The 14,864-nt window shown below is 40.7% G+C and overlaps 1 protein-coding gene across 2 annotated transcripts in view; it reads right to left on the reverse strand.

The window, feature by feature from the left end:
- The window catches only part of TBC1D1 (TBC1 domain family member 1), a 108,669-nt gene that overhangs the window by 92,006 nt on the left and 1,799 nt on the right, over positions 1–14,864 (reverse strand). For both annotated transcript variants that reach the window (XM_070757094.1, XM_070757097.1), the window contains exon 2: positions 9,410–9,898. In XM_070757094.1, the coding sequence (XP_070613195.1) occupies positions 9,410–9,826 (417 nt within the window). In that variant the 5' untranslated portion in view covers positions 9,827–9,898. The remainder of the gene's footprint in view (positions 1–9,409; positions 9,899–14,864) is intronic.

Below are 14,864 nucleotides of genomic sequence, written 5' to 3' on the forward strand. Positions count from 1 at the left end.
GGAATCTCCTGGGAGGAAACAGGGCTGGAAAAGGCAGGGAGAAGCCTCTGTGGGGCCTCTCTAGGAATTTCCTGGGAGGAAACAGGGCCAGAAAAGGCAGGGAGAAGCCTCCGTGGGGCCTCTCTAGGAATCTCCTGGGAGGAAACAGGGCCGGAAAAGGCAGGGAGAAGCCTCCGTGGGGCCTCTCTAGGAATTTCCTGGGAGGAAACAGGGCCAGAAAAGGCGGGGAGAAGCCTCCGTGGGGCCTCTCTAGGAATCTCCTGGGAGGAAATAGGGCCGGAAAAGGCAGGGAGAAGCCTCTGTGGGGCCTCTCTAGGAATTTCCTGGGAGGAACAGGGCCAGAAAAGGTGGGGAGAAGCCTCCATGGGACCTCTCTAGGAATCTCCTGGGAGGAAACAGGGCCTCCACCCTCTCTGTGGTTCCCCCGAATCACACGCATAATTTGCTTTTACATTGATTACTATGGGAAAAAATGCTGCTTCTTACAAAGTTTTCTACTTAAGAACTTGGTCACGGAACAAATTAAGTTTGTAAGTAGATATACCACTGTACTGGATAGTGCAAATGGACCTATGAACATTTTTAAACTAAATTACAAGCAGCGTTGACTTGAAAATACAAATTTCCCTGAAGCCTTCCGAGGACGGCCAAACCGGAAGTCTGTTTTTCCGAACTTCCGGTTTGCCCATTTGCCCATTTTTTCACCATCACAGGCTTCAGTGAAGCACAGGCAGGGATGGGCTGCTGCCCCCATGGGGAATGGGGGAATGGGACACAGTAGGGGTAGTAGGTTTATGCATTATTTATTGAATACTTAATAGCTTTTTATTATTCTTCCTTCCTTAATTACTTTTAAAATACAAAATAATTAAAAAGTATGTTTTTACCCATAAATGCTTTAATCATTTTAATCATTATCTGGAACTGAACTTTTATAGCAATTCAAGAAAATTGAGCTACTTGCCTAATCTGTTATCCTACTGAACCTGGTGGGTTCGGGACAAAACCTTCAAATGTTACTGTGCTCCTCAACAAATAACACTGTCTGTCATTTGTCCTTTTTGTGGCTATTCAAATAATGTGACTTCATCAACTGAAAAAGAGTCCAAGCCCATATTTGAAAACTTATCTTGGTCGGTAAGCCACTCCCACCCAGTCACATGACCTTTAAGCCACCACCTCCCAGTCACATGATTGTCAAGCCACTCCCACCCAGTCACATGACCTTTAAGACTGCTGTTCTCCTCACGTTTACTATACACTTGTGATCCTCGGGTCATATATGACCTGGACTAAAAAAAGATTGGTTTTAGCTACTGGAATTGTTTTTTTGTGTACTTTTTTTTGCTAGTATACTAATTTGAACATTTCTGAACACAATGAAATGAAAACTGAAGTGAAAAAATTAATGCTTATTTGTTTATTTTGCTCAGAAAAGCCCCCCCCCCAACACAGCCGGTTTTAGTTGTTGCACCTGTTTACTTTCATACTATTTCCATTTCCGTTGTTAGACCGTACGGTGTCGTACACATTAATTTTCAATAGAGTTTAAATCTAAATGTATTTTTGCCGCTAACATGGGCCAATTTATTAAAAAACGAAAGTTAGATTTATTTATTTATTTTATTTTTTAGATTTGTATGCCGCCCCTCTCCGAAGACTCGGGGCGGCTAACAACAATATAAAAAGACAATGTAAACAAATCTAATATTAAAAACAATCTAAAAAACCCCAATTTAAAGAACCACTCATACATACAAACATACCATCTATAAATTCTATAAGCCTAGGGGGAAGGGAAATTTCAATTCCCCCATGCCTGACGACAGAGGTGGGTTTTAAGGAGCTTGCGAAAGGCAAGGAGGGTGGGGGCAAGTCTGATATCTGGGGGGGAGCTGGTTCCAGAGGGTCGGGGCTGCCACAGAGAAGCCTCTTCTCCTGGATCCTGCCAAACGACATTGCTTAGTCGATGGGACCCGGAGAAGGCCAACTCTGTGGGACCTAACCGGTCACTGGGATTCATGCAGCAGAAGGCGGTCCTGGAGATAATCTGGTCCGATGCCATGAAGGGGCTTTATAGGTCATAACCAACACTTTGAATTGTGACCGGAAATTGATTGGCAACCAATGCTGACTGTGGAGTGTTGGTGTAACATGGGCATACCTTGGGAAGCCCATGATTGCTCTCGCAGCTGCATTCTGCACGATCTGAAGTTTCCGAACACTTTTCAAAGGTAGCCCCATGTAGAGAGCATTACAGTAGTCGAACCTCGAGGTGATGAGGGCATGAGTGACTGTGAGCAGTGAGTCCCGGTCCAGATAGGGTGCACCGGGCTGACATTACTAAGTAATCACCTGATGTTGCGCCGACAGTGCAGAAAATTGATGCTGTCAATTCTCGTCATAAGATTCGTCAGTACAGTAACAATTATTTAGCTAGCATGATCAGTGATTTTTTTTTGCTGTGCAAACTGCACAATTAAATGACTAGTTTTCTGAAGTGTGCGAGGAAAATATTGCAGGCGTGAAATGTACTATAGCAGAGTGTTGACTTTTTTTGAAATCAAAATGGTCTCCAACAGTCCAACTCACCTATGAACATTTTTTAGACTGAAAAAAATTGGGGGCTCACCTTGAAGGGACATAAGTGGTACCGGTACATGGTACAGGTTCCGCCAGAAATCTGACTACACCAAATGGTTCCCCTGAAGAAAAAAGATTGAAAAACACTGGTGTAATCCAAGGTACTATAAGCAAGGTAGATAGCCGAATTTTTATCTATGGCAGAGCTCCACTCTGTGGCTGCAACGATAAATTACTATAGTAGAAGGACTACAAGAATGTGGGAGGCAGGATGTTGACATATGAAACTTGGTGAAAAGAAAGATAATTTGCGGAGCTGCTCCTTGTTCTTAGAGATACTCCTCGATTGCTAAAATATATGAAATATATAGCATCTATCATTGTGGTATTTAAAACATCATATAGATTTGCTTCCACATATTCAGCTTTAAAAAAATATTTGTTGAAAAGTTCAGGATTTGGTCAGTAATGTTTTTGACCTCCCTCCCTGCTACTTCCTGTTTGCTATTTTAATTCTTGCAAGCTGTGAATGCAACAAACAGCCCACGGAATTGTCTTCTTCAGGAGAAAAACCGACGGATGCAACTCACGGTGGATTATAGAAGTGTCTCTTGTGCAAGATTGAAAAAAAAAAAGAAACAATACAAAAAACCCCAAGCGGAGTTTGATTTGCAGGGCGGATGAATGAAAAATTGGAGGGGAAATTTGCAGGGAAAATTGAAAATTGGCAAATCTTTTACAATAGTTTCTAATTGGACAATATTACAGGTTGTCTGTCACCTATGACAATAATTGAATCCAGAATTACTATTGTTAAGTGAGTTTTGCTTATTTTATGACTTTTCTTGCCATGGGTTGTTAAGTGAATCACTGCAGCTGAGCCAGTTGTTATGTGAATCTGGTTTCCCCGTTGATTTTGACAAGTGGTTTCCCTGCACCCCACTCAATGCCAGGGAAGATTCAAGCAAAGAATCAATGAACACTTAGAAGCAAACAAAGTAATAACCAAAAGCCAACCTGGGTTTGTCAAAAACAGATCATGCCAGTAATCTTATAGCATTCTTTGACAAAGTGACAATATTAGTTGACCAGAGGAATGCTGTTGATATAATTTACTTGGACTTCAGTAAGGCATTTGATAAAGTAGACCATAACCTACTACTGGAAAAAGTAGAAAAATGTGTGTTAGATAGCAACATCACCAGATGGATTTGAAACTGGCTGACCAACTGCAGTCAATGGGTAGTGCTCAATGGAACTGTCTCTACATGGAGGGAAGTATGTAGTTGAGTACTCCAAGGCTGTTTTAAGCCCAGTACACCTAGTACCCAGTCATTGATGAAAACAATGAGGGGATAGATGGGGAACTCATCAAAGTTGCAGATGACGCCAAGCCTGCAGGAATAGCCAACACTCCAGAAGATAGATTCAAGACACAGAAGAATCTTGGCAATCTTGAACATTGGGTGCTAACTAACAAAATGAAATTCAATGGTGAAAAAAGTAAGGTTCTACATTTAGGCAAGAAAAACAAAATGAACAGGTGCACTATGTGTGGTACATTGCTCATCAGTAGTAACTGTGAGAGGGATCTTGGACTCCTAGTGGACAACCATTTAAATAGCCAGCCGTGTGCAGCAGCTGCCAAAAAAACCAACACAGTTCTAGGCTGCATTAACAGAGGGAGAGAATCAAGATCACATGTAGTGTTAATAGCACTTTGCAATGCCTTGGTAAGAAAACACTTAGAATACTGAATAGAGTTTTGGTCGCCATGATGCATAAAGGATGTGGAGACTCTAGAAAGAGTGCAGAAAAGAGCAACAAAGAAGATTAGAGGACTGGAGGCTAAAACATATGAAGAACAGTTGCAAGAATTGGGTATGTCTAGTTTAATGAGAAGAAGGACCAGGGGAGACATGATAGTCATGTTCCAATATCTCAGGGGCTGCCACAAAGAAGAAGGAGTCAAACTATTCTCCAAAGCCTCTGGGGGCAGAACAAAAGGCAATGGGTGTAAACTAAACAAGGAGAGGAGTAACTTAGAACTAAGGAGACATTTCCTGACAGTTAGAACAATCAGTGGAACAACTTGCCTCTAGAAGTTGTGGGTGCTCCAACTCTGGACATTTTTAAGAAGATGTTAGATAGCCATCTCTCTGAAGCAATGAGGATTTCCTACCTAAGCAGAGGGTTGGACTAGAACAGGGGTAGGCAAGTTGGCTCTTCTATGACTTGTGGACTTCAACTCCCAGAATTCCTGAGACAATCAAGCTAGCTCAGGAATTCTGGGAGTTGAAGTCCACATGTCATAGAAAAGCCAACTTTGCCTACCCCTGGACTAGAAGATCTCAAAGGTCCATTCCACCTCTGTTGTTATGTTCTTTCTCTTCTACTCCACTCCACTCCACCACTACTGATGTTATTTAGCAGGGAAATGAGATGTCTCCAAGAAGACAACCAAGCCCAGAGAACACCAAAGACCCCAATCTTCCTCCTCCTCTCTCCATCATTCTAGCATTGATGATGTTACCTAGCTGAGAAACAAGATGTCTTCAAGAAGACAGCCAAGCACTGAGAAGCCCAAAGCAATGAATGAATGAATGAATGAATGAATGGATTTTTTAAAATGTCAAAGCCTGCAGAGATTTGTGTCCAAATCCCTTCCACAAATTTATCTCTCTTGAAGATGACTCTGATTGTGGAAGCGAACACGCAGCTTGGCGAGAGTCAACATGTGATCATTCATTTTAGATGGTCCGTGTTGTTGTTCCAAATCCAGGTAATTTTATCTTTCTTACATGCCTCTCCTTAAAGAGTGCGAAACCTCGCTTAACGGGCTCCAGAAAGACACGACACAGTACATACACTGTGTTGTGTGTTGTTTGTTTAAAAGGAATCTCTATTAATAGGACGTAGGAGAAGCTCATATCATATTTTAGGTCACGGTCCTCCGGGGGGATTAGGTGTAGTTTTTGAAGCATATGAGCAGTCAGCCTGCAGAAATCTCGTGGGTGGCTGTTTTCCCTGGATCTAAAATTCCTTCAAACGGGTGCAAAATACTAAATTTAACTCCACAGCTCTTATTTGAGCGTGTGAGAGAGCAATAAAGAGAAGGTTATCGCAGGAAACTTTTTGCGCCTCACTGCAAAAGCGGCAGAATAGATCAGTTCAGATAGAAGGGAGAATAACAAGGTTGGAAGGGACCTTGGAGGTCTTCTAGTCCAACCTCTGCGTCTTTCCAGAGAGATGGCTGTTTGATCTCTTCTTTAAAACCTCCTTTCCAACCTTATTATTCTATGTTGTAATATTCAAACTTGCAGTGTCTTATTGTCATTGATCACATCAGCAAGATTCTTGGTTCAGGATTATTTATTTTATTCATTAAACATGAAACTCAGTCAACCAAACATTTAAAGATGTGTCATACTGCTGACTGGTGTTAATGGTCAATATGGGTTGCTGCCAGCATCCTAGGTATCAACCAAGTATCTTCTTAAAATATATGATGTTCTGAGTAGTGCAGTTTTTTGCAGTTCCGCTGGTGTTATTGCAGGAAGCTGTAATTTTTTGAAGTCGATGTTATTGATTGCTTCAGCCAGTGAAGGAACTACCAAAATTTTTACTACCACACTGTGCGTGGTATTTTGAGTGTGGCTTATTTTGTGGGTGTGGCTTGATGGTCATGTGACTGGGTAGGAGTGGTTTAAACAATCATGTGACTTGACCAAGGATTTTCCAAGAACCTCAAAACAATACCCATATCAATGGACTCAAAACAAGCAAGTCATCGAATTCACCCCGATCCTAGAAGTGAGCAGGTAGAGAACAGTGAAATGATAGAAACATCTCACTTAGAATTTTGAAAGCACATTTTGAGCATTGTCACAAAGGTGCCTTCATGATTAAAATGGCCACTTACAAAATAATCACTTACTCAAAGGCAACAGGTGTTCCTTGCTACTTTCACAGCCTAAGTGAACATCCCAAAATGCTCCATTCCACATAACAGTCTTAACCCTCCTTCCTGCAGACTACCAAACAAAATCAAGGTTTCTGGCAAAACATGAGGTTTCAAACATTATTCATTTTATGTTCTAGTGCAGGGGTTCCCAAACTTGGCAACTTGCAAATGTCCAAAGATACTTCACCAGAAGAGCCCTTCACTCCTCTACTCGAAAAAGAATACCCTATGAGACTAGGCTTTCAATCCTGGGCCTAGAAAGTTTAGAACTAAGACGCCTTAAATAAGATCTAAGTATTGCCCACAATATCATATGCTGCAACGTCCTGCCTGTCGGTGACTACTTCAGCTTCAACCACAACAACACAAGAGCACACAACAGATTTAAACTTAATATTAACCGCTCCAAACTTGACTGTAAAAAATATGACTTCAGTAACCGAGTTGTCGAAGCGTGGAACTCATTACCGGACTCCATAGTGTCATCCCCGAACCCCCAACACTTTACCCTTAGATTATCTACAATTGACCTATCCAGATTCCTAAGAGGTCAGTAAGGGGCGAGTACAAGCGCACTAGAGTGCTTCCATCCCCTGTCCTATTGCTCTCCTATATATCCTATACTGTACTTCTATTCCTATATCTCTTCTTCTCTTCTTTCATTGATATGTTCTATTACTATACCTTCTTTTCTATTCTTTCTTAGATATATTTTACTTTGAGTATCTCCTCTATAACCTTCATCATGTATTTTACTATGTGTATATAGATATATACCTACTAAAACCCTCATTGTGTATTGGACAAAATAAATAAATAAAAATAAAATAAATAAACTTTAAGAATTCTAGAATTCTCCAGCCAGCTACGAAGACCTCTGTTCTAGAGAATCCTATAGCCATTCAGAAAGTAGTGGGAGGCAGAAACCCAGATCACATAGAATTAATTCCAGATCTTATCTCCTTATACTTTTTCTAGACACTTTTGAATGTAGCAGAATCACCGGCTTTGGGGTTTTTAAATGCTTTCGGGAAGAACGCAGAAGCTGCCCAAAGAAGACGCCTTGCATTTTCTTTCAACATCTTTTGTTGCAAATTGGTTGCTCTGGGGTGGAGCTCCATTTTTGCTACCCCACTGCGATCCCCCCCTGTCCGGGCAGCAGCCCACCCCTGACTTCAACAAGCTTTTTGGTTCAGGATCATCATCCTCATTATCATCCTCATCATCAGATACTAAGCTGGCACGAATAGCCAATAACCTAGATGATAGGCTCAAGACCTGGATGGATCTTGACAGACGTGAACAACGGGCCCTATCTAAGAAGATAAAATTCAATGTAAATAATAATAATAATAATAATAATAATAATAATAATAATAATAATAATAATTTATTAGATTTGTATGCCGCCCCTCTCCGAGGACTCGGGCGGCTCACAACAATGGGTTTAAGTTATTTCTTTTAATATTAGATTTGTGCCACTCTAATATTGTTTTTATTAGAGTGGCACAAATCTAATATTAAAAGAAATAACTAAAATCCTATCATATTAAAACCAGACAACACATACATACCAAACATAAATTATAAGGAGCCTGGGGCAAAGATGTCTCAAATCCCCCATGCCTGACGCTATAGGTGGGTCTTGAGTAGTTTACGGAAGACAATGAGGGTGGGAGAAGTTCTAATCTCTGGGGGGAGTTGATTCCAGAGGTCCGGGGCCACCACAGAGAAGGCTCTTCCCCTGGGGCCCGCCACACGACATTGTTTAGTCGACGGGACCCGGAGAAGGCCAACTCTGTGGGACCTTATCGGTCGCTGGGATTCATGCGGTAGCAGGCGGTGTAAAATCTTACACTTAGGCAAGAAAAACCACAAATTTCACATATAAGCGGGGTGGAACCAGGGTTAATAGCATTGACTGTGAGAGGGATTTGGAGTGTTAGTGGACAACCAGCTAAATAGGAGCCAGCAATGTGTGGTAGTAGCCAAAAAAATCCAATGCAATCTTAAATTGCATTAACAGAGGGATACAATCTAGATCAAGTGAGGTACTATAAAGCCTTAATAAAACCACAGCTAGAGTACTGCATCCAGTTTTGGTCACCACACTATAAAAAAGATGTAGAGACTCTAGAAAAAGGGTCTATTGGAGCCTATTTTTACAATCCGACCAATCAGATGTTTACAGTGGAGTTCATTCATTCATTCATTCATTCGTTCGTTCATTCATTTATTAAATTTGTATGCCGCCCCTCTCCGTAGACTCTGGGCGGCTCACAACAGTAATAGAAAAAACAATGTAGAATACAAATCTAATAATTAAAACTAAAAACCCATAATTTAAAAAAACATGCGCACAACATACCATACATAAACAATATAGGCCTGGGGAAGTTATATCAGTTCCCCCATGCCTGATGACAGAGGTGGGTTTTAAGGAGTTTACGAAAGGCAAGGAGGGTAGGGGCAGTTCTAATCTCAGGGGGCAGCTGGTTCCAGAGGGTCGGGGCCGCCACAGAGAAGTCTCTTCCCCTGGGACCCGCCAAACGACATTGTTTAGTCGACGGGACCCGGAGAAGGCCAACTCTGTGGGACCTAATCGGTCACTGGGGTTCGTGCGGCAGAAGGCGGTCCCGGAGATATTCTGGTCTGATGCCATGGAGTTGTCCCTCTGACCTTCCTGCCAATCAGCTTAAAGCTCTGTTGGGAGAATTGGGGCTAGACTTATGGTTGGGGGTCACCACAACATGAGGAATTGTATTAAGGGATCGCAACATTAGAAAGGTTGAGAACCACTATGCTAGGCCCATCGCTCATCTCCTCTAACTTTTACTCACAACTCCAAAACATCCCCTTTACCTTGGTTTGATCATCGGCTTTGAAAACATAGCAGGTACTCGGCTCGTGGGGGGCACCGCCCCTGATCAGGCAGGCGAAATAACTGGGATCCTGGCTGTTGTGAATCAGTTTGTGGACATCTTGCGCCCGACATTCAAAGAGGCTGGAACAAATCAAAGGATCCCAGTGCTGGTTTTTCCCCGAGTCTGCTTCGCACCGTATCCTGGCAGGTGAGACGTAGATCCGGATTCGGTTAGTGTCGGGATCTTCCTTCAACTGCTGAATGCTGAGCTGTCGGATCTCGGCTACAATCCAAGGAAGCATGGGCATGGTAGTTAAAGAATGGACTGGCAAGGAACCAATCAGCTGAAGGCGGAAATCCACTGAACCGTCATTGGATGCTTCCGGGTTTTTCACGCTGAACGACAAAGGTTCCATTTTTTAAAATAAATAAATAAATCCGTGAAATGTGATACCTCAACCCAATCGGTTGGCCCAGTTCTTGAAATTCTGAAACGGAAATAGAAGAATTATAATTCTGGAGAACAATTTGTAACACAATTTCTGTTGAGTTTGATTTTTTGAGCTTTTTAATAGTTAATTTAGACATGCTGATTTCCAACCGAAAGAACATATAGCCCCTCCCTGGTACAAAGCTGAAGGGATCAGATCTGGTGGCCTAGAGGTTAATTCTTTGCCTTACAAGGCAGAAGCTGCCAGATCAAATCCCAGTAAGGGTATGACTAGCTGATGAGGACAGAACAAGGTCGAAATAGCGCTATCCTAGTCTCCCTTAATTTTAAAAATTCAGCAAAAACATGTGATATACAGTATATATGTATGCATGTATGCATGTATGCATGCATGTATGCATGTATGCATGTATGCATGTATATAGGGCAAAGTTAAATAAAGTTATATATATATAACTTTATTTATTTATTTATTAGATTTATTTGCCACCCTTCTCGAGGCGACTCAGTATCTTATTCATTTATTCTTACCATTTTATAGATATATCCTAATATTTAATACATGATTTTATTTTATTTTGTCAAGCCACTCGTATAACAGATACCATGTTTTATAATATTCCGAATCTGCTTTTTCTTTTAAATTCAATAGTCAATTTGTCCAATTCTGCCCTACTTCAATTTTTCATTTTGTTTATGCCATGCTATTTATGTTAACAAGGTGATGGCAGAGGTGGGTTTTAAGGAGTTTGCGAAAGGCAAGGAGGGTGGGGGCAATCCTAATCTCAGGGGGGAGCTGGTTGCAGAGGGTCGGAGCCGCCACAGAGAAGGCTCTTCCCCTGGGTCCCGCCAGACGACATTGTTTAGTCGACGGGACCCGGAGAAGGCCAACTCTGTGGGACCTAACCGGTCGCTGGGATTCATGTGGCAGAAGGCGGTCCCGGAGATATTCTGGTCCAGTGCCATGAAGGGCTTTATAGGTCATAACCAATTGTGAGCGGAAACTGATCGGCAACCAAAGCAGACTGCGGAGTGTTGGAGTGATATGGGCATACTTAGAGCAGCCCATAATTGCTCTCGCAGCTGCATTCTGCACAATCTGAAGTTTCCGAACACTTTTCAAAGGTAGCCCCATGTAGAGAGCGTTAAGTTAAGCTAAACTAATCCCGCGAGGGGATGCATGCACGTGAGATTTCAGTGATTTTTTTTTGCTTGCGCGCATGCACGGTAGTATAACATTTACTGAAATCTTGCATGCACATGCATCCCCTCGCGAGATTTTGCTTGCTGCATATGCGCAGAAGCAAAATCTCGCTGGGCCGCATGCACGCAACTCAATTTTCGCTACCAATGCACCGTCCTTATCCGTACCAGTAACAACCCGCTACTGAGTCTAGGCAACTGAATGAAAGTAGCTGAATATTTACTGGCCGGATTCCCTACAATACGGAGTTTTGTTCGGCAGACATATTCTTAATGTGCCCAGAGAGAGAAATAAAACCGCCTCTTATCTAATTGAGCTCATGGATTGTGCCGGGAGAGCCCCACCTCTTGGCCACTGCGCCATGCTTTTGTTAACTAAATTAAACAATAGTCATTAAATGGATGGGCGCTGAATGAATTGCTGTAAGTTCGAGAACTTACGTGCGGTTGTAAACTTCTGCCGGCTTCGAAGGAAGCAGACGAAGCAGTTTTTTCTCTCCCGCAGTGTTTGCAAAGAAGGCCTTATGGAATGCTTTCCCTCATTGCCGACAGTTGCAGGTTTCAGATTACTGGATGTCAAAGGGATCTTTTTTCTCAGTGGATCCCTGGACAGCACAGAGAACATCACGCACACATGCACAATTTTTGCACAGGTGTATGTGTATGCGTGTGTGTGCCCTCTTCGTTTCAGGAACAGTTCAATCAGCCCAGCTAGCATTTTTTTAAAAACAATGTTTTTTTTAAATTCATAAAAAAGTAATGCATTTAATTGTAATACATTAAATGCATTAATACATTTATTTATTTTTAATTCACTTTTTAAAAATGCATTCTTTTTTTAAAAAATCATTTTAATGCATTTAATTTTAATGCATTAAATGCATTAATACATTTCACTTTTTAAAAATGCATTTTTTTTAAAAAAATCATTTTAATGCATTTAATTTTAATACATTAAATGCATTAATACATTTCACTTTTTAAAAATGCATTATTATTTTTTAAAAATAATTTAAATGCATTTAATTTTAATACATGAAATGCATTAATACATTTATTTATAATGCATTTAATACATGAAATGCATTAATACATTTATTTATAAAAATTAATACATTTATTTATTTTTAATTCATTTCTTAAAATGCATTGGTTTTTTTTTAAGAAAAATCATTTAAAAAATCAGCACAGAAAACCTCTACCAGGTAAGAACATCGCAATAAAAAGACTCAACTGAAGTTTCTTTCAAATTGCTATCAAAATGTTCATTGATAACGAACTGCAGAAAAAACAATTGCTGCCAACCTGCCTTCCATTGAGGGCCTGTATACTGCACGAGTCAAAAAGAGGGCAGGAAAAATATTTACTGACCCCTCACATCCTGGACACAAATTGTTTCAACTCCTACCCTCAAAACGTCGCTACAGAGCACTGCACACCAAGACAACTAGACACAAGAACAGTTTTTTTTCCCGAACGCCATCACTCTACTAAACAAATAATTCCCTCAACAGTGTCAGACTTTCTACTAAATCTGCACTTCTATTCTACTAGTTTTTCTCATCATTCCTTTCGCCCATTTCCTCCCATGTTGACTGTATGACTGTAACTTGTTGCTTATATCCTAAGATTTTTATTAATATTGCTTCTTCATTGCTTATTTGACCCTTATGACAATCATTAAGTGTTGTACCACATGATTCTTGACAAATGTATATTTTATTTTATGTACACTGAGAGCATATGCACCAAGACAAATTCCTTGTGTGTCCAATCACACTTGGCCAATAAAAATTCTATTCTATTCTATTAGAAATTGCTATTTCTATTCTACCCAAATAGAAAAGGAAAAGTTTTTCTCCACCCTTCCTCCCCAAACCGCCCACCCAAAAAAGTTTGTTTTTATAAAAAATGAAACATTAAAAAAAAATCAATGTCTACATAAACAGTGCGGTGTCTCCGTACACTTAATTTTGGGAAAGAAAATGAAAGGAAATGAAAATGACATTTCAAAAAGGGGGTTGCGCTTCGACAACTCAGCGGCATCTTTTTCGGTTACATTCTCAGACTGCTGAAGCACATAGGCTTCAGTCAGGCCCTCCATTCTGGAGGGAAAATACTGACTGCTGATTGGCTAGACCCGTGAGGGTGACACATGGAGCCATAGCTGAGGGTACGTGAGGCGTTGTCCTACGATAGTATGTGTGTTTGCTGGCCAGCTGATTTTCAGCATTCCGGATGACGACGGGAGACCGTTTTTGCCCTCCGCAGGAAAACCTCTGGATCCTGTGTAGGGTGAAAAACGGACTCAAAAGGCTCAGCTGAAGTTGAGAAATGAACTTCTGGTTGGGACGTTGAGTCGTTTTTCACCTTCCTCAGGCTTTCATGAGGCTTTCTTGGGGAGGGCAAAAAAAGGCCCAGTAGATTTACTAGAACATCGGAGGCTTCAGTGAGGTTTGTGTGCATACGCGGAGCAGCGCAGGGGGGTTGTGCATTCATACATGGGAAGGGGCATTACATTATGGGGATGGGCATGTGCGCATGGGCTATCGCATGCGCAGGGACCATTTTGGCACCTGAGCAAAAAAAGGTTCACCATCACTGGGCTGGTGGCGAAGCCTATTCTATTCTGAGGAGAAAATAAAGCTCAGAGCAAGAAAAATCGAATGCATTTATGAATTCACAACTTACCCAAACCGAATTGTCGTTTCTCAGCCGTGAAGGACTCAGAGACTTTTTTTAGGGATGCCAAGCCGAAGAGTAATTAATAATTTAGTGTATAAAAATTATAATTACGTAATACATTATAGACAAGTATATTATTAGAGTTGCCCCCACCCTCCTTGCCTTTCGTAAGCTCCTTAAAACCCACCTCTGTCGTCAGGCATGGGGGAATTGAGATATTCCCTTCCCTCTAGGCTTACAAAATTTATGCATGGTATGTTTGTATGTATGATTGGTTTCTTAAATTGGAGTTTTTAAACTACTTTTAATATTAGATTTGTTTATATTGTTTTTTACTGTTGTTAGCCGCACCGAGTCTACGGAGAGGGGCAGCATACAAATCAAATAAATAAATGAATGAATGAATGAAAGACAAACAAACAAACTATTAATAAATGATTTTGTAACTGATTGGAAAGGAAGAATGGAAAGAAAAAAAAGAGGTATAAATGGATATATTGAAATTTAGTTAAAAAATGACTATAGGATTCCATAAGTTTGGATATAACAGATAGATATATTTATTAATAGATTTATAGAGAAAAATTGTAAAGAAAATACAATTTATTCTGGGTGTTAAGACCCGGGGTGGCGCAGTGGTTAGAGTGAAGCACTGCAGGCTACTTCGGCTAACTGCTAGCTACAGTTCAGCAGTTCAAATCTCACCAGGCTGAAGATTGACTCAGCCTTCCATCCTTCCACAGTGGGTCAAAGGAAGACCCAGAATGTTGGGGGCAATTTATTGATTCTGGAAACCGCTTAGGGAGGGCTGTAAAAGCACTATGAAGAGGTATATAAGTCTAAATACTATTGCTTTCTATAAGATTTAAATATGAATGAAAATTTAATGTTCTACTTACCGTAGAAGTACCTAGGAGGCTTTATATGTATATTTGCAAATGTATTGTTTGTTTTGTTTGATGTTTGTTTGCATTTTGTATTTCTAACATCTTATTTAATGTTTATACTCAATAAAAACTATTTTTAAATAATACAACAACAACAACAACAACAACAACAACAACAACAACAACAACTCGCTGCTACATCATGCAGTTCTAGGTGCTTGGAAAGTA

Source organism: Erythrolamprus reginae, chromosome 7 (genome assembly GCF_031021105.1).
Source record: "Erythrolamprus reginae isolate rEryReg1 chromosome 7, rEryReg1.hap1, whole genome shotgun sequence".
Classification (NCBI taxonomy): Eukaryota; Metazoa; Chordata; class Lepidosauria; order Squamata; family Dipsadidae; genus Erythrolamprus; species Erythrolamprus reginae.